Source organism: Ochlerotatus camptorhynchus, unplaced genomic scaffold, assembly GCF_037179485.1.
Source record: "Ochlerotatus camptorhynchus isolate MF236.1 unplaced genomic scaffold, CSIRO-AGI_Acam_v1.1 ptg000417l, whole genome shotgun sequence".
In the NCBI taxonomy this organism is placed as follows: Eukaryota; Metazoa; Arthropoda; class Insecta; order Diptera; family Culicidae; genus Ochlerotatus; species Ochlerotatus camptorhynchus.
Genome location: NW_027040903.1, coordinates 181,122 through 208,993, shown reverse-complemented (window position 1 = coordinate 208,993; position 27,872 = coordinate 181,122). Strand labels below are relative to the sequence as shown.

The following is a 27,872-nucleotide window of genomic DNA, read 5'->3' as shown; positions in this document are numbered from 1 at the left end:
CTTTGCTTCAGTACCGTCAACCTCCATGTCCATGGGGAGGGGGATGGCAAGTCGATACTGCGTATATGGATCTAAAAGCTGCATTTGACACGGTGGACCATAATATCTTCCTGGCCAAACTGGAGATAATTGGCATTTCATCAACTGCTGTGAATTGGTTCAGATCTTACTTGGTGAATCGCTATGTACATGTCAAGATTGGCGCTTCGGAATCGGATGATTTCTCAAACAACTCGGGAGTTCCGCAAGGCAATAACCTAGGACCGCTACTATTTTCGATCTTTTTAAACGACGTCGCCTTGCTGATGCCGCGTTTTCATGCAGACGATACGAAAAAATACAAAATTATTAAAATCCTCTTGGACTGCTGGGATCTCCAGAATTTGTTAGGTATTTTTGCTGACTGGTGCTCAAGAAATTTGATGAATCTAAGCATAGAAAAATGTAACATTATTTCCTATCACCGAAAAATCGAACAAATCATGTTTGACTATGTTCTCTACGGACGCTGTCTTGCTCGTGTAGAGCACATAAAGGATCTCGGCGTTACCTTGGACTGCAGACTCACTGACTCACTTTCAGAATCCACTACAATGGCATCATCTCCAGAGCTAAGCGACAATTGGGCTTTATTTTCAAATTGCCGACGAGTTTCGTGACCCGCTATGCCTCAGGTCACTTTACTGCTCGCTTGTGCGATCCTTATTGGAGTCAAGTTCAGTTGTTTGGTGCCCTTTCCATGCTAGCTGGATCACTAGAATTGAATCCGTTCAACGCAAGTTTGTGAGATATGCTCTTCGTTTCCTCAACTGGCGTGACCCAACAAACTTGCCACCGTACGAGGAGCGGGAATCCTAGGAATCGAACCATTAGAGGTAAGACGGACGGTCGCTCAAGCTATGTTCGCTGGAAAGCTGCTTACGGGTGACATTGACTGTCCAACACTGCTGTCACAGCAAAAATATATTTTTCTGCAGCATACTAAATCGTCTATTCTGTCTGACCATAGTGCATCACTTGATATGACAGAATAAGAATCCACAAAATTCAAGGAATACTTTCTCAATAAATGATAAGATTGAAGCTTCACTAAATCTCAATTTAACTAAACTTTTAACTTAAACAACTATATTTAACTTAAACAATTTCGATTTCTTTTCTTATAAACGTTATGTAGATGTACAATGTAATATGTAATGTATAATTAATTAACCGACAAAGTCGTTGCCAGATGTACGAAGAGAATTTGGATCACCAAATAACATTTTTTCATTTCTTCAATAGAAATGGACAAGCTTTATCTTCGTAATTCTGCTATGTACAAAGCGATGATATTTAATACAATTTCCGGAAACTCCCTAATCTTAAAATGTTACACGGTGTAGAATCTAAACGCACATAAATGTATAAAAATTAATAATAAATGTAACGTCAATCAAAGGCCTCAATGTGATTCTTGTTAGCGTTTGCCTTCTCAAGGGAATAATTGCACTTATTGCTACCCAGTTCTCTGGGACAAGCCCGCTTCACTTATTTCTTAAAACATTTGTGATCACCTCGTCAATGGTGTGATTGTTGAGCAACGTTTTGATGCTGTCATCCTCCATCGTGAGGGCAAAGAGAATCTTGGTGTTTTCACGCATGCGGGTGCTACAATCTCCGACTTCGGCATCCGCTGCCGGTTTGTGCCCGCAACGTTTGATTACGTCGCTCAGGACATCCTGCACGGGAGCCGTTGGCCAGCCAAACTCCGTTAGCACTTCTTCATCGATCAGCACACACAAAAGCTCCGACACTTTCTTCTTCAGGGCATCATCACTCAAAAAGATGGGGATGGATTCCTCCTGTTCGACCTTGATCCTGGTCGGTGGCACTGCCGGAACACTATCAGCCTCTGCGGCTCGCTTACGCTTTTTGCGCTCTTTTGGTGGTTTCTCGACTAATCCAGACGCAACAGGGATATCCAGGCTGACCGGTTTTTCGGCAATTGGAACTAGGAGGGAATTTTCTTCGTTCGACGGTATATCTTTAGGTTTTACCGAAATACTCCGTTTCTGCTTCTTTATTTTCTTTATTTCAACCGGAACGGGTACAGGTTCAGGCTCAGGTACTGGCTCGGGTGTGGGTTCTAATTTTGGCGGTGCTATTTCCACTACATCCAAAACCTTAATCTCCTTTTCTTTTTTAGCTACCTTGGGTTTTCTATTGATCTTCACCAACTCGATGTCTTCAAGCGGCGTTATTTGATAGACTTCGCCGTCGATTTCCAGCATTTGTTCGTCCTCTTCGGGTTCTACTTCTTCTTCTTCCTGCTCGTCGACTTCTTCTATTTCTAACAGAACACGTTGTTTTGGTGGAGCATCTATGGTGGAGTCATCTTTTTCAGAAATGACCAACATTTCTTCAGGACAATCACTGAAAAAAGAACACATGTTAGAACATGGGAATGAACTATTTTGGACACAAATTGCTTACCGATGACGTGACCTCATATGTCTCCGTAAGCAATCTTTACGTATGAACTTATGTTTGCAAATGGGGCATATACAAGGGTTTTCCACCTCATGGGTTCGCTGATGCAGCTTAAGCGCCGTTCTGGACACGAAAGATTTCCCACACTGCGGGCAGGAATAATCTAAACAAAGACAAAGGAATCCATCAATTATTGATAATTTTAAAAGCGAATCGGTAGATAGCTATACTTCTCGAAACACTGTGCGTGTCCAGGTGACGGCTGAGATCCTCCTTGCGGGTGAATGTTTTCGAACAGATATCACATTCCATTGGAGCTTCCTTCCGGTGGACGTAACGAACGTGTTCCTCCAAACGCACTTTTCGGTTGAATGAGACTTTACATTCCTCGCATTCGAACCCATTCTCGCCGGTGTGATGGAACATGTGCGAACGAAGCTGCGTTGCCTGGATGAAACGTTTACCGCAGATCGTACACTCGTGCGGCTTTTCACCTACGGCGGGAGTAGTGAGCGTGGATTACATATATGTGTCAATGGTTCAGATTTACGCTGCTGAAATCGGTGGGACCTGTTTTTTGAACGGAAAGTGAGTGCAGATGGAAGATGGAACGTGGAAGAGGTGAATGATCCGCAAATTGCACCATCTTCTGACGGTGAACGGGGCACGTCGTAAGAATGTCGAACGACAACCTGGTCAAAATGGTTCTCGATAACGTACCGACTGGAACGAGACGAAGAGGCAATGTGGATCGACCAGGAGGAAGCGACCTGCGGACGTGCAGCCATGAATCAAGTCAAGTCGCTATATTCATGGTCTTGCGGATAGAATCTCGGGAACCAATTGAGCTGTCAAATAGTAGCGGAACCAATCGAGCAAATCACGACCAACAACAGAAATGAGCACATCAGCTATTGCGAACAAAATCTCGCAAACCGTTTTCTCGTGACTCAAGGCTCGCCTACACAAACTAACACCATCTTTAAGATGTGGAAACTTTCCCCTATCCGACGATGGTAATTTACTTTCGATTGGCGAGGAAAGAGTAATCAACGTTTTGTTTATAAAAGTTGATATTACCTTTTCAATTGTTGGTCTACCGTATGCGTGATAATGTTGGCACCATTAAGCAATGTTAAAATTAAAAAATTCTCAAAAATTTCGTATTCGAGTTTTTTTTTATTTATTCAAAGGGGATGTTTCTCAGAGTCTTAAACTATGTTAATCATCGATCGAGTTTCCACTTGCTGCAATTACGGTCTCCACACGCTTCCGGAATGCACGGCAGGTTCTAATAATGTAGTCTGGATCCATTTCTCTCCAGGTACGGGTCAATGTTTGTCTGAGGTTTGCTGTACTCGGGTGGCGTTTAGAACAGGCCTTGGCCTTCATGACGCGCCATATTGAGTAATCCAGCGGATTAAGATCGGGGCTGGATGGCGGCCACATATCCTTCGCCCAGAACGTAAGATGTTCCTGCAACCACTTCTGAGTGTGGTTCGAGGTGTGGCACGGAGCACCATCTTGTTGAAATACAACATTTGGCTTCGGACCGTACTGTTCTTTGATCCACGGAAGAACATACTTACTTAAAATCCCGATGTAGACCTCCGTGTTGACCTTGTCGCCTTCTGAAATGAACACCGGGTCAATTTTTTGCCATCGGAAGCCACCAATTCAAGCACCATAACGCTAGCAGGATGCTTGGTCAGATACACACACTAAGATTTTTTTACAGGAGTCAGTATTTTTTTACTGGGTTTTTGAATTACTGAAAAAGTCGGTAAAAATTCAAATGACCGTTATCCGTAAGGAATCAATGAAATCGACCAATTTTATTTTCTACCATTAAATGGAGTTAACAGAACTAAGTATGTACAAGTTCAGAACAAATATTCTCATTAATAAATTTTCCACAGATTTTTAAACTTTTACCGAACAGTTCCGCAATTCAAAAACTCGGTAAAACCGTACTGACTCGATTAGTGTGCACGTTCTTGTGCTCGTCGGCCACGTCTTTTACCGGAAGAGAACTAATATACCGGTCGGTTCTGGAATTTTTTTACGGGATCGATGGCAAACATGCTCTCGTCGGTGAACAGGATTACCGGATTTTTTCGCATCGTTCGACTCGTAGCTCCCGGATGCGGTTGGTAATCATGTGAGTTTTTTTCCTTGCCCTCCACTTCGCCCCGCTATCTTCCTTTGCGATCTTCCGTGCCGTAAAGTCACTGATCCCGTGTTCCTTTGCCATTTTCCTTATTGAACGCACTGGATTCACCCGAATCTTCCTTTCGATAGCAGCGATAACCCTCGGAACCCGAGCTGACCTCGGACTACCTGTGGCCACCTTCGCGGATAGTTGTCCTTTCTTTTCTCGGTCTAAAACCCTTTTGACGGTCCACCGGAACACTCCCATGGCGATTGAAATGTCTTTTTGCGACATTTGCGCGTGGGACAAATCACGAATACGCTGCCACTTCGTCATGGTGCAACTGTCAAACTAAGTAAATCATTTTCTTTTATAGAGACGTTTAATCGACGCACACTACTGCACCATTTAAATCGAACGAGTACGAGCAAGAGCGAAACAGATTAGTGGGAAAACAAACCGTCCATTCAATCATGTGTGCTAGATAGAGAAAAACGATTAAACGTCAAAAAGTTCTATACACAGCCTACTACGGTATGAGCTATAGGTTACGTGCATGCAAAGAAAACCAAGGCATTGTATGCACAGGTTAAACGGGAACCTTATTTGTACGATGGTGCAAACATTATCACGAATACGGTAAATTAATTACGGGTCATGACATAAACATGTACCTAGAATGCCATGGAACCGTCCTCCGGAAGATCTGGATCATCCTTAAAAATGGTCAATCCATGAAACTGATCCTAGAACTCCGCGGTTTTTTCGAAAGCATTAGGAACTGTGACATAAGAAAGAATTTTGAGATCATGACATAAACCTTGACCTGGAGGGCCATAGGACCATTCTCCGGAAGATGTGAAACAGTTTATTTCGAAAACACGTGGTACTGTAATATAAGAAAGAATTTGGGGTCGTGACAAACATGGGCCCTGATAGCCATGAGACTGTCCTCTGAAAGATCCGGAACATCCGTAAAAGTGGTCAATCCACGAAACCAGGGTCATCGGACCACTCAATGCGCGCAATTTACTGAATTTCTGAAATAAACAAAGTGATAATCTAGCAAACATAAAGTTTGCTTGTCTTTCACCCTGCACAAGTGTAAAGCAGCGGAGAAGAGAAGACAGAAACACACCCAAAAATAACGAAAGCTCAATGTGTAGCCTTCGTTCCGACGGCTCCGACGCAAAGAGCGTCACTCAGTGTAGGGTTGCAAATGGGAAACCCAGAAAAAAAAGCCAAAATTCTTCTTCTTTATGCCCTTCTTCATCTCCTATGCATGCAGTTGTGCTAAGGAAAGTCTGCAAAGAGTTTAGCGGTTGTTGTATTATATTCGCTCCCTACGTCGCACGGAGTGTACCGCTCATTGTGTGGATCGCTTTTTCACAGATTAGTTGGAAAAGAGTGTGCGAAGCAAATGGGAGAACCACACACTCTTCGTCGAGCGTTGTGAGATGCATGCACAAAGTTGCTTTGCTAACGCTCTGAGATGATTTCCAGCCCTGCACGAAACTGATCCTAGAGTTCAACGGTTTTTTCGATAGCAGCATTTAAAACTGTGATATAATAAAGAATTTGGGATCATGACATAAACATTGACCCGATTGACAATGAAACCGTCTTCTGGAAGATCCGTAAAAATGATGCATCGATGATACTGATTCTAGAACGTCACGGTTTTCTCGAAAACACTTGGAATATATATGTAGATATATATATATGTGAAGTTTCGAAAAAAAATCACGGTTTTTTTCACAGTTTCATGTATGAAACACTTTTTACGTATGTTCTGTATCTTTCGGAGGATGATCCCATGGCCATCCGGGTCCATTTTTATGTCACGACCCAAAATTCTTTCTTATATCACATTTCCACGTGTTTTCGAAAAAAAATCGTGGAGCTCTAGGATCAGTTTCATGGATTGATCATTTTTACAGACGTTTCGGATATTCCTGAGTACGCTCCTATGGCCATCCGGGTCCGTGTTTATGTCATGAACCCCAATTCTTTCTTAAATCACAGTTCCTAAAGTTTTCAAAAAAAAACCGTGGGGTTCTAGGATGTTTCGTGGATTGACCAATTTTACGGATGTTCCGAATCTTCGGGAGGACCGTTCCAATGTCTCCAGGATCCATATATATATATAGGGACCATGACTGTATTCTGGCTAATTATGAACATTTGTGCCCATTAATCTAATTTATAAACAAACACTTCTTTGAAAAAACGTGTAACGACTCTTTTCGCTTCTGAATAAAGTAGACGACCCTATTTTTAATCTTATTTCAAAATAATCTACAGACCAGGCATGTCTAAACGCAACTCTACACTGCGTACTGCCTTTTTTACACACCACCAAGAGCATTGAGCTGTACGCTCCGTACCAGTGCTCGATAGAAAACACCAAACGCAGCGAACAAGGCACCGGTACCGGTGCCCGTGCATAATTGTTTGCACCGGTGTATGGATCTTCGGCAAGCACCAAAGCCGCGTGTTTCTGACTTCGGCAAACACCGCAGCCGAGTGTTTTCGATTTCGGAAAACACGCTTGCTGCTCGCAGGAATTTTCAACAAGGTAGCTCTTGAACGCAACTAGAGCTAATAGACGAGTGGTCGAAGCATTGGTCTCAAAATGCCAATGTTCATGGTTCGATTCCGGTCAACATTATTTTCATAAGGTAAATCTATAAAATTCATTTCGATTTCTTTTGGCTAAAAAGCATTACGCAATCTTATGAATCTTATGAGCTCAAAGGATCATCTACCAGGATTATTAAAAATACGCAAATCGCCCACTTCGCAAGAGCGTGTTCCTGTTTTTTTTCCTTAACATTTGATACTTTTTGCGATAACCATTGTGACGACACACAAAAACAAACTGGCAAGCGGCAAAAATGTCATGACATTTCTTAACTGTTTTCTGCCAGCGACAGAACATTTTCGCACAAAGAAGCAGACAAGACCGGCGGCACGCGCGACATAAATTTATGTCGTGTAGAATTTTGCTGATTTCTGGCTAATTACTGCATTTATTTGATGTTTATTGCATGGAATTAAAAGATAAGAATGAAGACTGGCCACTCATAAGCATTGATGTTAAAATTATGCGTAAATAAGGAAGTTGGTAATTTACTGTCACACACAAGCCTGCAGCTAAAATTTCATTACAATAAACTGTTTGGAAAAACCAGGCTGCGAGATTTTATTTATTCTCTATCTCCGCTGTTCGCTTGGAATGTAGTTTTAGGCCCCAATTATGTAAGTCGAGTCGAGCGTCGAGTGTCGAGTTACTCGACACTCGACGCTCGACTCGACTTACATAATTGGGGCCTTAAACGGCCGCCCGTGTGCTGGCTGTTTTGTTTCGCTCTGGACGATGGTTTTTCAAAAAATGTACTGTTGCCACCTCTGGTGCTAGTTTAGTACTTGAACTAGCATTTCGGCAAAATTAAGAGTGGAATAGCTATGAAAAATCAAATCAGGCGGTTGGCCCGGGGTGCCTTTCGGGCTGTTCTACCCTACATGAATGGTGAGTAGTTCAGTTCACCCACCGCTATTTGGGTGTTTACATCTGTGCTGGTGTGCTGATGCTAGTGAACTAAAGCTGTACTTATAAATAGTCAGCATAATGGGGCGTCAGCATCTACCAGCATGAGATTTTAAGAGCCTCTGAAATTCGTGCTAGTTAGTTGAGATGGTTGAGCAAGTGAACCAGCATATAATTTATTACATATTATGTAAACCCCCATATATCTCTTCTATTCTTCAATCAGTTGAGCTGTTTGTTTTTGTTGTAGATAAGTTATGATTATTAGATTGACTCTAATCACATTAAATCAATCAGCTAAATTATTTAATATAAAACCAAGAAATATCAGTGGGTGGACGGCAACAGCAACACGCTCTTCCGAAGTGGGTTATTTGTGTATTTTTAATAATCCTGGTAGATGATCCCTTGAGCTCATAAGCTTTATAAGATTGCGTAATGCTTTTTCGCCAAAAGAAATCGAAATGAATTTCATAGATTTACCTTATTAAAAATGTTGACAGAAAGAATTGGAAGGGGACAGACTGGAATCGAACCATGGACATTGGCATTATGGCACTCGTCTATCAGCTTTAGTTGAAATGGAAGATGCTAAAGGCGTATAACAGCTACGATAATCTTTCAGAAGTCGCCCAAAGAAAATTCCTACGAGCAGCAAGCGTGTTTTCCGAAATCGAAAACACTCGGATTTGGTGCTTGCCGAAGCATCCATACACCGGTGCAAACAATTAACCACTTCATTCGAGCAGTTAAAATTACGTTTACTACCACTCGAACTTTGAAACAAAACATAATTTTGAGATTTTTTCTTCTAGAACCACGAGAAAAGTAGCCAACATTTGTGCGTTTCATTAAAAAATAGAAATTAGTTGGTCCAGTTTAGAGAAATCGCTGGTAGAAAGTCACGCCAAAACTGCTTGACAAAGTGGTCAATTATGCACGGGCACCGGTATCGGTGCCTTGTTCGCTGCGTTTGGTGTTTTCTATCGAGCACTGGTACGGAGCGTAAAACCCAATGCTCTTGGTGGTGTGTTTGTAGGCAAAACTGCCACCCGTGCCAAAGGGTTCAGTGTTTTTACCATGACTGCTACAGACCCTAGGAATGGTGATTTCTCTGCCCAGTGAACTGCCCTGTGCGACATAACAGTCCCATTACCAAAAATACCAATACTATGTTGTCCTATCCATAAGAGTCCATAGAGAATAGACATCTTCAAAAACGTTTTTCTCAGCTTGCTGTTTCGACTATGCTGAAAAGGGTAGTGAAGGAAGATCCTACGAAATTTTAAAGCGATCCTACAATCTCGTTCTAAGCGACAGGTAGGAAACGCTCCACGTTCCCGATCAGGCACTAATATCTTTGCTATTAACAACGGTCAGCGAGGAACAAATTCTATATTCGTATAGTGCTGCGACGAGGTCGTATTTATCGATAATATCGATATCGGTCTCTGAAAATATCGATATCTGGGGGTGACCCCGGCGTAGTGGTTAACATCCATACCTCTCACGCCAAAGTCACGAGTTCAAATCTCACCCCCGGACAAGTCACGAATGACCCAAAAGTGTTAAAGTGACTATAAAAAAAATATCGGTATCATTTCGATATCAGATTTTGATTATCGATATCGGATCCAATATTCAATGGAAAATACATTAAACATATTTCATTCTCTTCCAACTTCATAATGCATTTGGATTCTCAAAAACTATTACACAATCAACAATATTCTGTCCACTTTTTTACCTACATCGCTCAAACCTCGCCGTATTTTCGAAAACAAACGCTCCAAGAGACCGAGGTTGTAATATTTGACAGATGTTTCAGAGCCACCAGGAACAAATATGGGAATGTACTCTTCTTACTTGTCCTAAGTAAGATAAGTACCGTAAAATAGCACATGTCATTAGTTCGATACCAATCCTCGCGTACCTACATATCCATTTTCGTACGATGTGAGCCGTCCACTTCGGTTAGTATTGCGTTGAACCATTCCCTCGTGCTTACTCCATACCAAATTAGCGGTAAAGATCTTTCTCAATAGCTCACCACGAACAAAATCTTCGTTACCACATCCTTCAAGTGGAGATAGAACCATGTCGATGATTATTAACATCTGATCGATATCGATTTTTAATTATTGATGATATCGAGTTTTTTAATATCGGTTATCATATCGATAATTTATGCCAGATATTTATCGATAATAACGGACTTATCGATATCGTCACAGCACTACATTCGTACCCGTACGAACAGCTCTCCTGCTTCAAATTCTTCATCCATACCTACTGCTAACAATGTTCAGCTATTAAATGGAACTCTACCTATGCTGCTATTGCAGCTGGTGGCAATCGAACTCAAAATTCTAACCATCATAATTCTAACGGACTGCTCCTAAAATGGAATTTTTTACATAAATCATTAATCGACGTGAGTACTATATGCTAGATATGCTAAAAACTAACTTCATGTTTGATGCTACTCATACTGGAGTTAGGTATCGTCATGACTTTGAAATTTAGTAATTGTGTGGGTGCAAAGAGCACACAATGCTTCTCCGTGCAGTGTGCTGAACATTCAGCACTATCGCAGGGACTCGTAGTCAGCCATGATGAGCGTTGCGAGGACAACGAACTGGACACTGCATTCTCGTGTCATTCAATCACCAACCACCATGGAGGTAAGCCGTGCGCAGATTCCGGCAGATTCATTTCCAGCTGATGGTCAGTCATTCACAGTAATCGAATTTAAATCATTAAATATTTTGAATTGGAATGCTCGATCTCTTAAAGCTAATGCTGGTTCAACGATTCTGTCCACTTCCTCGTCGTCCCTTTGATCCGTCTGATGAAGAGGGAGTGGTTTTGGGCCCACTCCGTGTCACAAGCTTTCCATACTTTTTGTACTTCGTTGGTATAGCGAGGGACAGATGGTCCTACCCCAGCCAGAAAGTCAGCTTCAGAGTTGCCTGGTATTCCGCAGTGCCCCGGAACCCAGCAGAATACCGTTTTTGGTGACTCGGACTTCATCGTCGTCTGTACCCAGGGATGAATCGGGGCCTCGGATGTCAGGGTTTGTATGACGCTGTGTGATTCCGTGAGGACCACGATCGGTCGGTCCGAGGGCGTTGTAGCAGCAATAAAGATGGCTGCAGCTTCAGTAGAGAAGACAGAACATTGCGGCGGTAAGCTGATGTGATGTTTTCGGCTAGACCGATACCGACCCCCGAGAGCGAGATCCGTCCGTGTATCGGTGTGTGTGCGTGGGGTATTTTTTTTTCTCCTAACATTTCAGCTACAGTCCTTTTCATGGCCACGGAATTGTCTCAGGCTTTGAACCTGTCCTTAATCCGTCTTTCGATTGACGGTAAAGGTGTTTGCCAGCATTTGTCTTCATGCCAGTAGACCCTGGCCACTGGGGGAGATCTTCGTTGGTAGCCTTGCGGAGGAGTCGAAGATCTTTTGATTTCCGGATGTCTTTGGTTGCGATAGCTGCGGTTATACGGAAGCGGAAAGTCATGATGCCCGCGTCGATGCACGCCGCGTCAGCGGGCGTGCATGGCAGAAGGCCAGAGACAATCCAGACGTAGGTGTTGTAGACTGGTGCTAACGTAGTTAAAAGCTTATCCGTTGCTATGCAGATCATCTCCAGCCCGTATAGGAGGCGACTGTCGATAATGCACTCGCAACGTGAAAACGGATGCTGCGGTTGTTCGATATGTGCTGTCGGGAAATGGTCCGGATGAGATTCACTCGGCTGCGGCAATTTTTCTTGACTGCACTGAAATGCTGTTCAAAGTTGAGGAATCGGTCTTCTTCAGCGGTATGGACTGGTCGTCGATTTTGATCGGTGGTCCGCTAATTCTGTGTCGAGAAGGGCAGATATGGCACCTGATACTTTTAGAGGCTGATAATTCGAAGCCTACTGAGCGGGTCCACCTGGCGACGGCGGAGACTGCCGCTTGGGCTCTCATCCTTGTACGTACTGGCGTGGGTCCGGTGGTCATGCAGGGTGTCGACTCAACAAACAAAACAAAATTCCCTGATATTCCCTGATTTTCCAGTAATTTTCAAAAAAAAAAAAACATTCCATGTGCAGTGCCTAACCGGTTTTGGCAACACAACCCCATCAGCTATAACTTTCCTCAGAATATATTAGTGCTTTATGGAAATTTTTTCATGAAATACCACACGGACCTCTAACCCATGAAGAATGGAAAAAAGACATAAATCTCGTGTTGCCAAAAACGGGAAGGATCCGCATTCTACCCTAGGGGCATAAATTCATCTAAATCTCAAAATCATCTTCATGGTGACCAGCAAATCTCAGAAATTCTCTGTAGAACTCTCCCAAAAATTCTTAAAATTCATCATTTCTTCGCATTATAAACTCTTTCTAAGAATTAACTGGAGCTTCAAATTTTGCTCCGAATTATCTTGGAGTTCTCCTCTAAATTCTTCTGAAAATTGCATGGAATTCTCATTAACATTCTCGAGAAATTCATTTCGAAATGCGCTTGGAATTATACTCGGACTATCCCTATAGATCTACGCATAATTATTTTGGAATTGTACCATCAAAATTCGCGTTCCTTGCTAGTTTTCAAGAATCCTTAAATCCTCTTCACTCTTGGGAGATCTAGTAAAAACTCTCCTAGAGGTTTTCCTGAAGCTCCCTAGAAAATATTCTTTGAAATACCTATATCTACCTTATCTCTAGAATTCATTCTAAAACCTGCTCAAATTTGGTTTGGAAAAAAAAAATCTAAAATTCTCTTAATAGTTCTTCAGAGTGACTGTAGTTATCCTGAAAATCTAGACCAGTCCAAGGGTCTTGAAATCGTATTGTTTTCGAAGAGAGGACGACGTATATTTCTCCAGATGTGTCAACTAAATTCATGGGATTTTCCCGGTGACTTCAAATTCCAGCTTTTTCCGGTTTTCCCGGTTCACTGGTCACTCTGCATTGAAAACGACGCTTTCATCTCCCAAATTCTGTAACTTAATTCCATCTAAATTGAAATAGCAGCAACATTACCATACTAAAACTTTACTGTGAAGCTAATTTTACGGGCTAACCAGTTTTACAATGAAGACCTCGAATACTTAATACAGCTACTCTATGTTGTCAAAGCAATGCTTGTCTACGTATCTTCGAATCATTAATCAATCATAAAAGTGCTACTCCAACCAATCTAATAAAACTCCCAAGCAAGACCATTATCCTAAATTGTCATTAAGTTAGTTCTCTGAGCTAATCAAGCTGTTAAGAACACAATAAGGAACAAGAACTAGAAATATTCAGAAAAAAAATCATTATCTTCTCTTAAAGCTGGGTTTAGACAAGGCAAGTCAATTGATCAACTCAGTTGAATTCAACTGACTTGAACGTGTAAACTATGCCATTTAACTGACTTGAACTGAAAAAATTTGAACCAGGCTCAACTTTTCAAGCCAATTCAATTCAACTGAGTTCAATCAATGACTTGCCTTGTCTAAGCCCAGTTTAACTCTTAATCATTCTTGCATTTGCTCAAAAGCGCTCCAATGCGCTCAAGGGATTGATTTTTTTTTTGGACTCAGCTGGATCGAGCAAATTAATTTGAAAACCGTCCTCAAACTACGACGAGTAATTAAGTTGTGTGAAACTAGCGAAGTCAGTCATACTTATTAATACGTTTCTGTTAGAAATATTTCCCTGACTTTGAATGTAATTCCTTGACAATTCCTGATTTTCCAGGTCCAAAAAGGAATTCCCCGATATTCCCTGATTTTCCAGGTTTTTTTTTTCAGGTAGTCGACACCCTGTCATGATGAGGATGTAGATGTAAACGAACACATATATGTTTTCGGTAGTTGACGGAAGACTCCGTTCATCGCCACGAGGAACAGGGTAACGGCGATAACCGATCCTTGTGGGACACCCGTTTCCTCGGGGATTTCGTGTTGCCGACTGCGACTACGAATGAACGGTTGGACAAGAAGTTCTGGATGAAGTGAACGATGGGTCCGTTAAGACTCCAGTCGATTAGTTGCTTAAGGACGAGGGGCGTCCACGTTCTGTTGAAGGCCTTCGATGTGTCGAGCGATACTATCTCGGTGTGCAGACCGCTGTCGTAGGCGTTCTTGAGAACTTATCAAGAAAAAAAAAGCTCAAAGAACTTTAGTAAAATCGCCATAAATGTGTATATAATTGGACAACAAAAATCGGTAAAGAATGATTGAGTTACTCATGATTGTATGCGGTAGCGTTAAAACAATTTCAAATGTGATTTCATGTGTACTCGACTACACTAATAACTTACAGCAAGTCACTTGAAAAGTTCATCCATTTTTCTTTTGATTTGTAACACTGTGTTATTATTATTAAAATATCAGAAACTTGCTGAACGATCGATTTTTAATAGTTGGTATGATCACTTGAATAAAAAGTGAATTGATAGTTGAAAAATACTATCATATCAATGGTTTCATTTTCTGTGCTAAGCTTTCCGCAAAATCGGCGCCAGAGCTGTAAAAACGCTCGAAATACGCGCCAGCTGTAACAACTCTGGATTTCTGGATTCCTGTATCTCTTTAGCAGCTTCGCAATAATGAGCGGCACGATTTCTGGCAGCAACAATTGGTTCCTAATAGGCTAATATAAAAATTGAAAGCCGTATGTCAACCTTGTATTGCAAAAATAGGGCCGTTATCGGGCTATTAACGGGCTTCGCGGTTAGTTGAGTGGTGCCATTCGGATACTGTGGTGTAGTGGGTGAAGTCCGCGGTACAAAGCCTGAAGATTGGCGCTTGTTGGTAATGCCGAAAAACATTTTTATATAGCAAACGAATGGCGGCAACCTTGTTGGTGGGTAAGAAGGACAATCCAAAGGACGGCTTAGCGAAATGGGAAAATGGAACGGAAATCCAGTCTCAAAGTCGGTATGTCACACCGTGTGTCACACTAATCGAACTACCTACTTTCCGTTTCCGTTTAGTGGAATGCCCAAAACCGGACATCCGTAAATCAAACCATGATCGGACTACTGGGGTAAACTAGCGCTGTGAGGGAAAATTTGAGTTCGAATTAATGAGAAATTCAAAAGTGAGCTTTTCGTTGTTCACTTTAGACTGCGTAGTGAATAAACGCTTGACTTCCACCACTGGATTGGCAACAAAAGTGGACCGGTTTTTTTTTGGGTAGAGTATCTACCTACATGGGGTATTGTTGCAAATAAGTTTTTCATATAGAATAGCGTCCTTACCGGTGTGGGTTTTGCGATGCCTGTTCAACGTCTCCCGAGCCGCGAAGGTGGCCGAACACTGAAATAAATAGCACTAGGTAAACTCTCCTTTTGGCAACACAGTTTTGAACAAACCTACCTGATCGCAACGATACGGACGTTCGCCGGTGTGCGATCGACGGTGCTTTCTCAACGCTCCGGTGGACGGGAATGATTTCGAGCACAAATCGCACGGAAACGGTTTCTCCCCGGTGTGGGTACGAATGTGAATGCTGCGAGTAATGATTTTTTAATTTAATTATTTTTAGAATTTAAGTGGAGAAAAAAAACCTACTTCAGTAAAGACGATCCATAGAACGCTTTAGGACAGTACGGACACTGGTAGTCACGTTTCCGTTTGCCTTCGCCCATGTGGAAGCGAAGATGCTCCCGTAGGTTATCCAAACGTGTGAAATCTTTTCCGCACACTTCACAGGGAAGTAGTTCTTTGGGAACTTCCCCGCAGCCGGAGTGATTTAGATGCCGTTCGAGATGATACTTCCGCGTAAAATCTTTCCCACACTTCAAACAGGAGAAAGGTTTGCCCTCGCTGTGCGTTGTCATATGGTCGTTGAGAACTTTCTCCGAAGGACACTTGGCATTGCACTGGCTGCAGCTGAAATCGTCCGTTGAGGCGTGAATGGAGATCAGGTGCTTCTCCAGATATTCATACGCTTTGAATGACTTCGGGCAGAGTTTACACTTGATGTGACCGACGTGAGCTGTGGATATGTCCTCACCGCAGCAGTAGCAAGGATTCTCTGGATTCGGATTGCAGTACTTGAAAAACTCTTCACCCGGCTGGGCAATCATGGCCGCATTTTTCTCCTTTTGTAGAACATCGTTGAACTCGATGATCTTCTCCCGGCATGTTTGGGTATGTTTTTTGTAGATCTGCAACAGGGGAAAAATCACAAAACTTAGAAACTCAGATGAATTGCATTTAAAAATGGTCCTACCTCGGGTGATGTAAAAGTTACATTGCAAATTTCACATGTCCTGCCTGGTTTCATCTCGATAATCATTCTTCCATCCTTGGTTGCCACCAGATTTGGTTCGGAATGTTCTTCCGCCAGCGAATCGACATTCAGACCCTCCGTGTCCTGGGTATTTTCGTCGACCTGCACCAGCTCCACATCTTGCTCGGTAGCACCGGACACATTTAAGCGGAACTTTTTTTCCTTCCTAACGTGCACTTGTATTTCCCGGGACATTGTGGCTGCGGAAAACGGTTAATATTGATTAGTAATATGAGATTTCTAACAAGAGCTGCTGGATCAAGGCGAGTCGAATAAGAAAGCTCATGAGAGCGCCTAATGTGAAACCATTACACAAAAAGGTATTTCAACTGTAAACCCCTAGTTCTATACACTGTCCATACCGCGGACCGCCCCCACAAGCCCTACACACTGCGACCGCATTAGCACTTACAGCAGTGACGGAATGAAAGTATGAAAAATGGCGATTTCCACTTATTCATGATCTACTTGTTGCATCCACCAGTTTTGCGAAAAGGTAAACAAACCAATTTCTCCGGCTAAAATTTTATCTCACCTTTCTAGCAGATGCACTGGACTTTGCAATAAACTGAAATTAAGTCACTTTAAAACAATTTTGAACAACGAAAACCGAATAAAACTAAAAAACGTATGCAGAAAACCAGGGAAGAAAATAAATTTTATCGCCGTTTCGTCACATCGCACTTTGACTGATCACGAACGAATGCCAAGTAGAAGAGGAAGTGTGAAAAAGATGGCCGCTACCGCGAGTTTTTGCTGCTGCATGATGCCTGCAGAGCTGCAGCGAGGCAGACACGGGTAAAATGGCAACGGTGTTGCTCTGGTTGCAGAATGGTAGGCAAATACCGCATACATAGTTTCTCTGACATTTGCCATATGACGTCACTGTGTCTATGGAAAAAACATTATTGCACATTTCTTGCAGTCATCACACCGAAATACGTCATGGTGTCCCAAGAAACTCACTCCGTCCAAGGTAACTACACATAGGTGTTCTAATGTGTCAAATTCGTGATTCAGCCATGTTGGATTTTGGTATGGGACAGCGACCGAGTATTTTTTACAATTTACTCTAAATCCGCATTTCCCCCCATACGACCTCCTCGCCTATATACACTGAAACAAATCGACATGTACCGTTTATTGGATCCATCTTATAACATAGCAATGTCAGCAGATTTATTCATTCTATGTGATGATTGATAGATTCCATTGGATTATCACTTAAAAACTATGACTGCGATATGGAATGATTTCTATCGTAATTTCACATACTTAGTACTTGATAATACTTTGCTTCGAACGTGGTTAGCGAAGGTAAGAAGTATATGAATATTGTCTGATATATTTCATGGTGAAAAACTGTTGATATGTCATGGGTGGGAACAGACATCTAGAAACTAATGGAAAATCATATAAGTTTGCACTATGAGAAAATTCAGTAAAATATACCTGTTTTCATGATGAATATTGCTCACTAAAATATATATCTTATAAGATAATCATGTATCTTTTATTGGAGTTGCTTTTACTGATTTTTGACGTTTGTTGATATGTCGCGTGTAAATAGACATGTAGAAACTATTGGACTGTCATTTAACTTTGCAGTATAGGAAAACATGTATATCTCATTGTAATAGCTTGCTTTGATTTTTGACGTTTAAAGATTGTAAACAGATCTATCCCAATCATTAAATAGTCATATAGAAATGCCTTTTAAGAAATCCAACAGCAAGCATTTGTTTTTGCATGTTTTTTTTCTGGGATGAATATCGCTCCCAATAAAATACATCTTACATGATTGTTCTTTATAAATTATTGAAACAATTTTCAACGATGTTAACGTACACTCATTAAAATGATTAGCTGAACTACACACAAAGAAAAGTCGTTTATAAAATTAAAAAAACCATTGGTAGATTTAAAAGTTTACATTGGTTCTTTTTGGTAGAAAGCGGTTAGCTTTCAAAATAAAAGTCAACCAACCGTCAATTCAAAAGTTGTCCGCTCGATACTTTTAAAAGTTCAAACTTTCAAAATGAATTGTAGAACTGTCAAATGAAAAATATATTAGTCCTGAAATTAATGGAGGATTATTTTTGACTTGAAAATGTGGCATAGTTAAAATTAAATGGGCCTTTTGAATTTAAATTAAAATAATAAAAAAAAAAAATATTCTGGTTTTTATTTTAGTGGATAAGTATTAAATATTCTTTATTATTATTTTTCAATAAGATAATAAGATCCAACAATATTTTTTTACATTGTTATTGTTATCTTTGTTGATGTTTACGTTATTGCGTCTTGGAGTTATTCTTGCTTTGAGTAAACCTGCTACAGTAACAGGTACATGGTGATGTCACAGATGCAGGGTTGAGGACAGAAGACAACCTCCAGCATTGTTAGCAGCGTGATTGTATACCGGTGGAGATTTAACGGCAGCGGATAGCGGAAGGAAGGTGTCGATTAGATCGTTTTCGGTGAGGGTTTCTGTGGAATATTAAATATATTGTTATATACCTTTAACATCTACTGTTGTAGTAGTCGTCGAACACTCACTTGCATTCCGAGCCATCTTGTCCGCTCGCAGATGAATATTGTTTCGTTTTATCTGGAATTAATAAAAATCTCTAATTAAACTCTACTATTGTTATTTGATCGCTTACCTGATGCGATTATTATTTTTCACGGAGGAAAATTGTCCTTCCCAAATTTTCCTCGCTCTTCGTGACACTTCTGACGTCAAGCCAAATTAAGCGGCAAACCGAGGTCCAGTGCTGCCAAAAACTTTTCCTAGAAAATGTATTTTTGACAGTTGAACAACTTTCATTTAAAAAAAAAAATGCACTTTTAAAATTACAAGTCGAACCTGAAAGAAACACTTTCAAACCAAAAAAATAATTTTTATTTTGAATTTTTTCGTTGTTAAAATGACGAAATTTACGAAACTTTTAATTTGAAATGGCATTATTTTTATTAAAACAATTTTTGTTTTTTGTGTGTAAATACTACCATAGAGGTAACTCTAAGACTAGAAGGTCCCGAAATAACGTGTTCAACTTTTTGGCTCAGCTCTGGTACTCTCTTCGGTCCCAAGCTAATCGATTCACCCCTCGAAACATAGGAAAAACCAATAACCCCTCATTTTATCTGTCAAACTTTCATAGCGAATCAAAACAAACATTGCGTAGTACTAGAATTTCGACTAGAATAGGGTACTTTAATCGTTTGCTTGGGACCAATAGGCTACTAAAGTGGTGAGCCAATTTAAAATCGTTAGTTTCGTATTGATTGTTGATACTACTAACAACAATGATACTGTATTGAATAATCTTTGTTTGTTATTGTTTCATATGATAATTGGTTCCAGAAAAGAATGTATTGAGATTGAAAAAAAAATGATTCTACTGTAATATTTACTTTGCTATGATTCTAATTGTAAGCTTTCTACACGGCTAATTCAGATTCCAGTCCTAAGTAGTATTCAAACTTCATGAGCCAGTTCTATCAAATCATATAATTTAGTCGTTGATTTATTGCACACAGGTGCGTTAAGAAAGATTTGAACAAACCACACCACCGAAACGGAACATAAATTTGTCAGTGCTATTTGTCTTCACTCTAGCAAAACGAGCATAACGTTGCACCAACAATCAATACGAAACTAACGATTTTAAATTGGCTCACCACTTTAGTAGCCTATTGGTCCCAAGCAAACGATTAACGTACCCTATTCTAGTTGAAATTCTATTACTACACTATGTTTGTTTTGATTCGCTATGAAAGTTTGACAGATAACATCAGGGGTGTGTGGATTCATGCAGAACATGCAGGGGTGAGTGAAATAGCTTGGGACTGCTTGGGACCGTTGTTCTGGTACTGAGTGAGCCAAAAATAATAATGATTTTCTTCGGGACCCAGTGGTCTTAGAGTTACCTCTATGGTTGCACTGCATTCCATGTCGGGAGAGCTGTTCTTACTTCATGCTATTTGAACGAGCTCAATCTTGAAGTCAGCCGTGGCCCATCAGTGGAATCGAGCACAGACACCGAAAGCATCACACCTCAACAGATCTTGATCGAATCCCAAATCAGCTACAATAAAAAAAAGGCACAACTGTGAAAGCTCCCACTGCCTGATGTTTATTTTTCGAATTTATTTTTAGAAATCGATTAAATATATGTGTCAAAAGAAGAAGTAAATTTCATGTTATTTTCACATAAACTTTACTTCGATTGATTTATGACACATATATTATATTGTGGTGAAAAGTATAGCTTATGCTTATGGGTTTCAAATCCATTTCAGTTAATTATTATAATTTGATCGATTTTCATTTATCATATGACGATCATATAAAAGTTACCAAATTATCAGCATTGTAAATGTATCAGATATTCATATAGAATTTACCTGACACATTGTCAATCATATCATTTTCAATGGATTATCTTATAGCGCAAATTTATTAGACTTCCACATAACAGGAATATGTCAAATTCGTTCAGTGTAGTGACAAAGCTGTATCACCATATACACTCCGTCATTAGGTTCTGCAGCGTGACGTCACGAATGAACTCAGTGTTAATCGGCTGAACCTTTTTGACAGTTCAGTGGTACTGTTTACGAGCACTTAGTCGTTTTTTCGAAAAAAAAAAATTCTAAAATTTCCGAATTTTAACTTGAAAATTGTCGAGGAACAGCGCATTGCAAGGATGTTGCTCGTGAACATTGCAGAAATGTGGTTTACATCTCACTGCAGTCTGAAAAACTATCGAGAAAATCCACCCAAGAAAAAATCGGCTAAGTCCACGTAAACAGTACCACTAAACTGTCATCAGATTGAGGTTAACCCCGACGGTGCAAAACCTAATTGAGTTAACACTAGGATTGGGCGATCTTCAGAGAAAGATCGATCTTATTTTTGGCTCTAGAATCGACCCACTGATTAAATCGGTACCAAAGAATCAATCTTTAGATGGAAGATCAATATTTTGATTTTAATTTTAATACGCTTGTTTACGTTGGTACCCCAAGAAATTCTTTCCTTTATAATGTTCAATCAAATGTTGTTGTGATGGTAAGCAGCAATGAGAACAGGAGGGAGGTAATACAAACCTTCAAATGTTACTGTATTCGTAAATATCGGAAACGCAAACAAGGACGTCATTGTATGGAGCGATGCTGATGTTGACGGTATGTTTGTTAAATTTATTACGTAGTCTGTGGTAAGAGTAAATCGTTTTTCGATGTAAATACACTTTAAAAATTCACCACCTACTTTTTTTCAAGATCGAAAGAAGAGATCTATTTTCATGGACAAGGATCGATCTGAAAAATCGGGATGAAAAAAATCGATCCAAGTTCGCCCAACCCTAGCTCACACCTGCACGGAAAGAAAAAGAGTACCTAATTTTGAGTTCTTTTCACCCAGGTTGGCAGTTCCGTGTGCCAACTCAATTTAGAGTTCTAGCATAGAGGTAACTCTAAGACTAGTAGGTCCCGAAGAAACGTGCTCAACTTTTTGACTCAGCTCTGGTACTATCTTCGGTCCCAAGCTAATCGATTCACCCCTCGAAACATAGGAAAAACCAATAACCCCTCATTTTATCTGTCAAACTTTCATAGCGAATCAAAACAAACATTGCGTAGTACTAGAATTTCGACTAGAATGGGGTAAGTTAATCGTTTGCTTGGGACCAATAGGCTAGTCAAGTAGTGAGCCAATTTAAAATCGTTAGTTTCGTATTGATTGTTGGTTCGCTTACTCAATTTTGAGTGGTTTTCATTCACTCGTATGTAAAGAGGATTACTTACTTCTAAGTTGTTTTCACTCAAGGTCAAGTTCAAATTACTCAAAATTAAGTTTTACACATCTTACTCAATTTTAACTTGGCGCACGGGACTGTCGAGTTGGGTGATTAGAACTCAATTTTGGATTCTTTTGCTCTTTTCGTTTTTGACAACAAAAAGAGAGCAAGTGAGAGATATCAACTCAAAAGTAAGTTTATAGAACTCAACCGTTGGGTAGTTTTGGTTCTCCGTGTATGCATTTCCTAAACGTCAGAAAAAACTATAGATTTCTCTGACGTTTGTGAAATGCACAAGTTTAGTGCAGAACTCGGGGTAAATAATAAGTTTAGTGCAAGAAAACCTTTAAATTTACCCAAAGTTCTGCACTGTTACCTCTATGCTAATACTTCAGGGGAAACATGTCAGAAGGGTATCCGTAAAAAAATCCAATAAAAATACGATGATTTTCATTGTCATTGTAACCATGATATTTACTGTCAAAGCATTGGACATTTTTGTCCATTACCATAAAATCACAACACAATTCATGGTTCACAACGAAAATCATTGTAGTTGAGAAATTTACAGTAAAAAAGGGGGTGGTTAAGCCGAGGCAAAACCCGGGACGGGACTTGACAATCGAGCTTCTCACTCTTAGGCTGTGAACAATTTGCCGAGTTAAATTTAACTCGTGGTTAAAAGTGACATTTCGAAAGTTATTTTCTATGTTCGAAAATCCCCGTGCTGTCGATCGACCAGTTTTCGAGCCACAGTTGTCAAAATTTAACTTCTTGTCTGTCAGAAGTAACCACGCTCGGATAGCAGGGTTAATCGATAACTTTCCATCTGTCAAATTTTAACCAAAAGTTAAAATAATTCGCCAAATGGTTCAGAGCCTTATTAGTGGTTTTGATGAAAGCCCTTCGAATATTAGTGCGTGGTGTCTGACCACCGACAAACCGACATGAAACTTAAACTTAACTCTTGATCGAGAATCCACAACGGCCGATTCAAATGTGCAGCGATCCCATCTGGCAAAACCATAGAAATGTTTTTTCTAGATAAAAATAATTTGTCCGAAATAGATTAGACACGAACCAAGTCATAAATTTTGTACGTGGGTAGGATAAATATTTTCCGCGAACACGACGGCAGATGTCAGTTTTGTGCTTTGATCAGAAATTTCTTTGTAATTTGTATGATCATTCATGCCGGTTTGTCGGTGGTTTGACCTCGGGTTTGACGGAGTTAAGAGTTATGATGCCAGGATTGCAGAATGTTTTTTATATTTAAATTTGGGTTTGATTCGGAGTTTCTACCACAGTTTATTCACCGACGAACAGACGTGACAGCTTAAACAAGCTACTTTCAAATTCGTTCCCAAGACGTCATATTTAAAATGCGTTAAACACTACCGACATCTACTCATCCGATCGCGTCATACCATGAACAAGGACATAAACCCACGTATAATTTGACAATTCTAATTGTGGACAAACGAAATGCTCCTGTGGCATGTCGGTTCGTCGGTGGTTTAGCTCCATGTATATCCGTTTTTATCATCACAATAAAACAACCATAAAGCGAGCCATAAAGAGACAACAATATCAATCGGTGAAAACACGCAATGCACTCAATTTTTCAACTTTCCTTTTGCAAATGTAAATAATTAACAACACCATTGACGTCAACAATAATTCTGGCATAACTACCAGTCAGATTACTGTTTATTCCACGATTGCTAATGGCAAATCGACCAATCAGCAACTGGCGCGGGTTTGATAGAAAATTTGCTCTAAATCGCTACCCGTTTGTCAAGTCCCGTCATGATCCATCGAATACACAGCAAAAAAAAAATTAATATCGATCAATGTAATTCAAGCTGATGTATGAAATAATGATGTAATATCAAAAAGCAGATAGATACAATATTACATCAATGGATGTAATTTTGTTCGCAAAATCGATGTACATCGTACAACGTTATATATTACACTCAAAAATATTACTAATCTAAAATAGATTAAAATTTATTCATTATTTTATTTAGCTTTGTTTATTCATAGCTTTGATTAAAAAGTAATCTATTAAAGGTTTGTTTTTATGCATGAGTATGAATAACATGTCAAAGTTCATGATTATGCATAGAAATTTGTTTCTCTGTTTAGTTCTTGTCAATAATCGACATAAACCGCCTCAAACATGTATTTTCATCTGAGCTTCATGTGGAAAAAAAAACTGCAGTAGGTGTTTGTAAAATATTATTTGAATGCAGCACCATAATTTTAGATGCTGATGCATGGCTATCTACAGAAAAGATCATCGAATGTATTAGGTACGAGTATTTTGCAGAACATTGGTCATTCATCATTGCTTTGGAGTGAATCACTGTCGCTGTGGGATTTCATGCTTTTGCCGCTGATCATGGGGATATCGAGAACAAAAAAGAGTTCCGGTGAGGGAATCGAGAAAGGTGAGAATATTCTATGGTACGGTGGTGAGTCTAATTCAAAATGTTTAATTATTATCAGGTATTTTCGGACTTCCATCGACATCCGCCAGCTGCGATCATACTGGAGGGAACCGAGCTGCGAGCCGAACTGCCGTCGCCACAAAATCGATGAAGCGAAAAATACTGAACCGGATGATCTGTGTAAAATAAAAACGTATCTCCATACGGTTCACTCTCTCCAGCTTTTTGTTTATGTTTTTCAATCATAACAAACCACATGAAACTGAAAAATAATCGAATCTGGCGAATAATCGCATAATATACATATGAAGAATACCTCAATTTTATACTATCCAATGTATAAACCAGTTTTATACTAAGTTAGTATTCTCTCTCTTTATACCAAGCTATGCGAGGAGAGTTGCGATTTAGCGTAACTTTTAATCTATTTAGATTTGAAAATCCTTTGAGTGTACACAACCGATGGATTGACCTGGTTGCAGCAATATTCAACAACTTTTTTTCTCTGTGTAATCCCTAATAAAAAATAACCATAAACGAACGATAACCCAAATCATTTAACTATTCCACAAATGGTTTGGATGATACCCAGAACACGTCGTTAAGCAAATTAACCATACAATTTTTATTAGGGATGCTATAAAACGATTTGTTTACATTTCAGACTAAGGTCCTTTTCAATTATTGGTATTGATATGAAAACGAATAAGTTTCTGTCGGTGAACAACGCTATAGCAAAAGTCAGTTTTGTTTATTTTGGGTTGATGCGAAAAGTCAAGTAAATATTATTTTTAATCTTTTAGGTACCTATCTGTTTCTTTGTTTAGCGTAAAAAGTTATCATTAAATTTTGTCGATTTCGATACAGAAATAACTTCGTTTCTCTTCAAGTCTAAATACTCGTTGATCAGTATAAAAAATGGGAGACTTCGACTGGAACGAGCATAATCGCAGGCAGGTTCTGGAAGGGCGTCAGATTCTCGAACGGACATCCGCTAGCCTAGCCCGATCGAACCAGATTGCCATCGAAACCGAACAGACGGGTCATGAGGTCAGTAGCTTCGGAATTGAGTTAATTTGATCTTTTTACAGTAGATAAAATCTCAACAGGTGATTTCCGAACTGGAGGTTCAACGAGAATCGTTACTGCGAAGCCAACGGCGGCTGGAAAATGCCAACGATGGTTTGTCGAAATCGAGTTCCATTCTGAGAGCCATGCAAAGAAATGTGCTGTACAATAAGCTGATTCTTATAATGATCATTGTGATGGAAGCGGTCATACTGGTCGGTTTATTGTACATCAAACTTAGCCACTGAATATTAGACCTGCAAATTATTAAATTTTTGCATTCCTATGTTTATACCTACATCGTAATATACTGAATATCTGTATCGAAAACAATCGGATCTACTGCAAGTGGTCTGTAAAATTCTTTATCGCATATACCGTTAGGTCAGTATCCACCGCTCACTGAACTCGCAAGCTTATGATAAAAAGTATTCAGTGAACGGTGAATGGCGGGCGACCTTAGTTAATTGTGTACTACAATTTTTAAAATAAAACAGTTTGTCTTAACTGACCGGAATACTGGTTATTCAGCAGAAAGAAAGTAACAGTATTAGTATAAGTCATGGTTAAACTGCAAGAGCGAGAACAAACCTAATAACTCTTGAACAAGCCAAGTTGATCTGATTTATTTTTATAAAAAAAAAAATCGATACAAATCTCAGCACTTTTGTATTAATAGCATCGTCCCTGTTAGAAATACTCATAGGAGAGATGGGCGGAGAGAATGTTTTGAGCCAAAATCTGAGCCAATCCAACATTCCCATTAGATTTTATCCGAGGATTCCTTATTCTTATTCAAGCTTGCAAATGCTCATTACAGCTAAAATGCTATTTTCGGATTTATATGAGATATTTTAATGCTAATAATTATTCTTATTTACAAGATGCAAGAAAAGAAGGTAAAGTGTGTGTATGACACATTAAACCTGTCAATTAATAATAATAGCGATTAGCTGCAACGCGATGAGCGAGCAATCAGCGATCATAAAATCGTTAGTTGTGACCTTCTGAAAGCAAAATTCAGTGCCAACATTTCAAAGAGGCGTAATTGCATTTGTAAACAATGGCTTTAGCCATCGATTTCTCGCGAATAAAAGCTCACTCATGAAAAATAATGACACCATTAGGTAGAGGAATGTTTCCTCTACCAGCTAGCATTGTTATTTTGAAGAGGTAAGATTTCATTCGCGAGAAATTGATGGCTAAAGTCATTGTTTACAAAAGCAATTACGCCCCTTTGAAATGTTGGCACTGAATTGACAAATTTTATATGTCATACACAAACTTTACCACCTCTTCTTGCTTCTTACAAATAAAAATTATCATTATAGTATCCCATAGTTTCATAATTACGAAAACTAGCATTTTAGCTGTAATGAGCAATTGCAAGCCTGTTCTTATTAGATTAAATTTAAGAGTATTGCAATCGAACAGAAATTCAATCACCTTTATGTTTCGTGTGCTTCTCAAATTCAACTAGTTTTTGGAATCAAAAACAATATTCTAACTCGATTTATTAATTGATCTTATTTGGTTAATTAACTAAGAAAATTTTCTAGAAATCCAAGGCCCGCCCACGCAAACCAACATCCTCATCGGGTAGGGAAAGACTTCTACTATCCGATGGTTATGTTGGGCTGCGTGGGCGTGCCTTGAGTTCCTAGAAATCATCGATAGAAGTCATTGTTTACAAAAGCTGTGACGCCCTAATTCCAGTTCTATCTAGATAAGTCAGAGGAAAATAATCAACAACTTTACACGGCGTTGCTCTTGCTAGTGTGCGTGCGTTAAACGTACCATACCATAAACGAACTGTATCCCGCATGGGTAAACTATCCCAAAAATGGTTTGGATGATACCGCGAACACCCCCCAACTTTCCCCTAATTGTACGAAGCTAATGCTACTCAGAGTTTTCTGCGTAGACTCAAACTCATCTGGATAATGATTGGTGGAAAAGATGAGGTCTATTTTTGGCTCACAGATATATTTAGCTGCATGTATGCAAGTGATATAAAAAGCACGCTCGAACGCGGCCTCGAAATGTACCTAATCACTTTACGAAAGCCTCGATGCAA

General features: G+C 39.8%; 2 protein-coding genes and 1 long non-coding RNA gene across 3 annotated transcripts; 1 reads left to right on the top strand and 2 right to left on the bottom strand.

The window, feature by feature from the left end:
• Nucleotides 1-1,173: 1,173 nt before the first annotated feature.
• Nucleotides 1,174-17,145, bottom strand: LOC135711066 (protein suppressor of hairy wing-like). Its single transcript, XM_065233812.1, has 8 exons — nt 16,997-17,145; nt 16,402-16,661; nt 15,738-16,336; nt 15,543-15,675; nt 15,425-15,482; nt 2,703-2,966; nt 2,476-2,635; nt 1,174-2,415 (listed from the first exon to the last, which is right to left on the bottom strand). The coding sequence occupies exons 2-8, from the start codon at nt 16,654-16,656 to the stop codon at nt 1,527-1,529; spliced, it is 2,358 nt and encodes a 785-aa protein (XP_065089884.1). The 5' UTR covers nt 16,657-16,661; nt 16,997-17,145; the 3' UTR covers nt 1,174-1,526.
• Nucleotides 17,146-18,740: 1,595 nt separating this feature from the next.
• Nucleotides 18,741-19,184, bottom strand: LOC135711046 (uncharacterized). Its single transcript, XR_010518452.1, has 3 exons — nt 19,128-19,184; nt 19,021-19,072; nt 18,741-18,951 (listed from the first exon to the last, which is right to left on the bottom strand). It is a non-coding gene; the product is annotated as an uncharacterized LOC135711046 (long non-coding RNA).
• A 6,403-nt stretch (nt 19,185-25,587) lies between these two features.
• Vti1b (Vesicle transport through interaction with t-SNAREs 1b) lies at nt 25,588-26,243 on the top strand. The gene is made up of 2 exons (XM_065233787.1): nt 25,588-25,777; nt 25,837-26,243. Exons 1-2 carry the CDS (start codon nt 25,646-25,648, stop codon nt 26,041-26,043), a joined length of 339 nt encoding a protein of 112 aa, XP_065089859.1. The 5' UTR covers nt 25,588-25,645; the 3' UTR covers nt 26,044-26,243.
• Nucleotides 26,244-27,872: the final 1,629 nt, after the last annotated feature.

What these genes read in the sequence shown, in the direction of transcription:
- LOC135711066 (XM_065233812.1), bottom strand. Translation starts at nt 16,656, where the DNA reads ATGTCCCGGGAAATACAAGTGCACGTTAGGAAGGAAAAAAAGTTCCGC. An exon ending in TAACTTTTACATCACCCGAG is followed by an intron (nt 16,337 to 16,401) that starts GTAGGACCATTT and finishes CCCCTGTTGCAG; the next exon opens with ATCTACAAAAAACATACCCA. An exon ending in CACGCACAGTGTTTCGAGAA is followed by an intron (nt 2,636 to 2,702) that starts GTATAGCTATCT and finishes GTCTTTGTTTAG; the next exon opens with ATTATTCCTGCCCGCAGTGT.
- Vti1b (XM_065233787.1), top strand. Translation starts at nt 25,646, where the DNA reads ATGGGAGACTTCGACTGGAACGAGCATAATCGCAGGCAGGTTCTGGAA. An exon ending in CCGAACAGACGGGTCATGAG is followed by an intron (nt 25,778 to 25,836) that starts GTCAGTAGCTTC and finishes AAATCTCAACAG; the next exon opens with GTGATTTCCGAACTGGAGGT.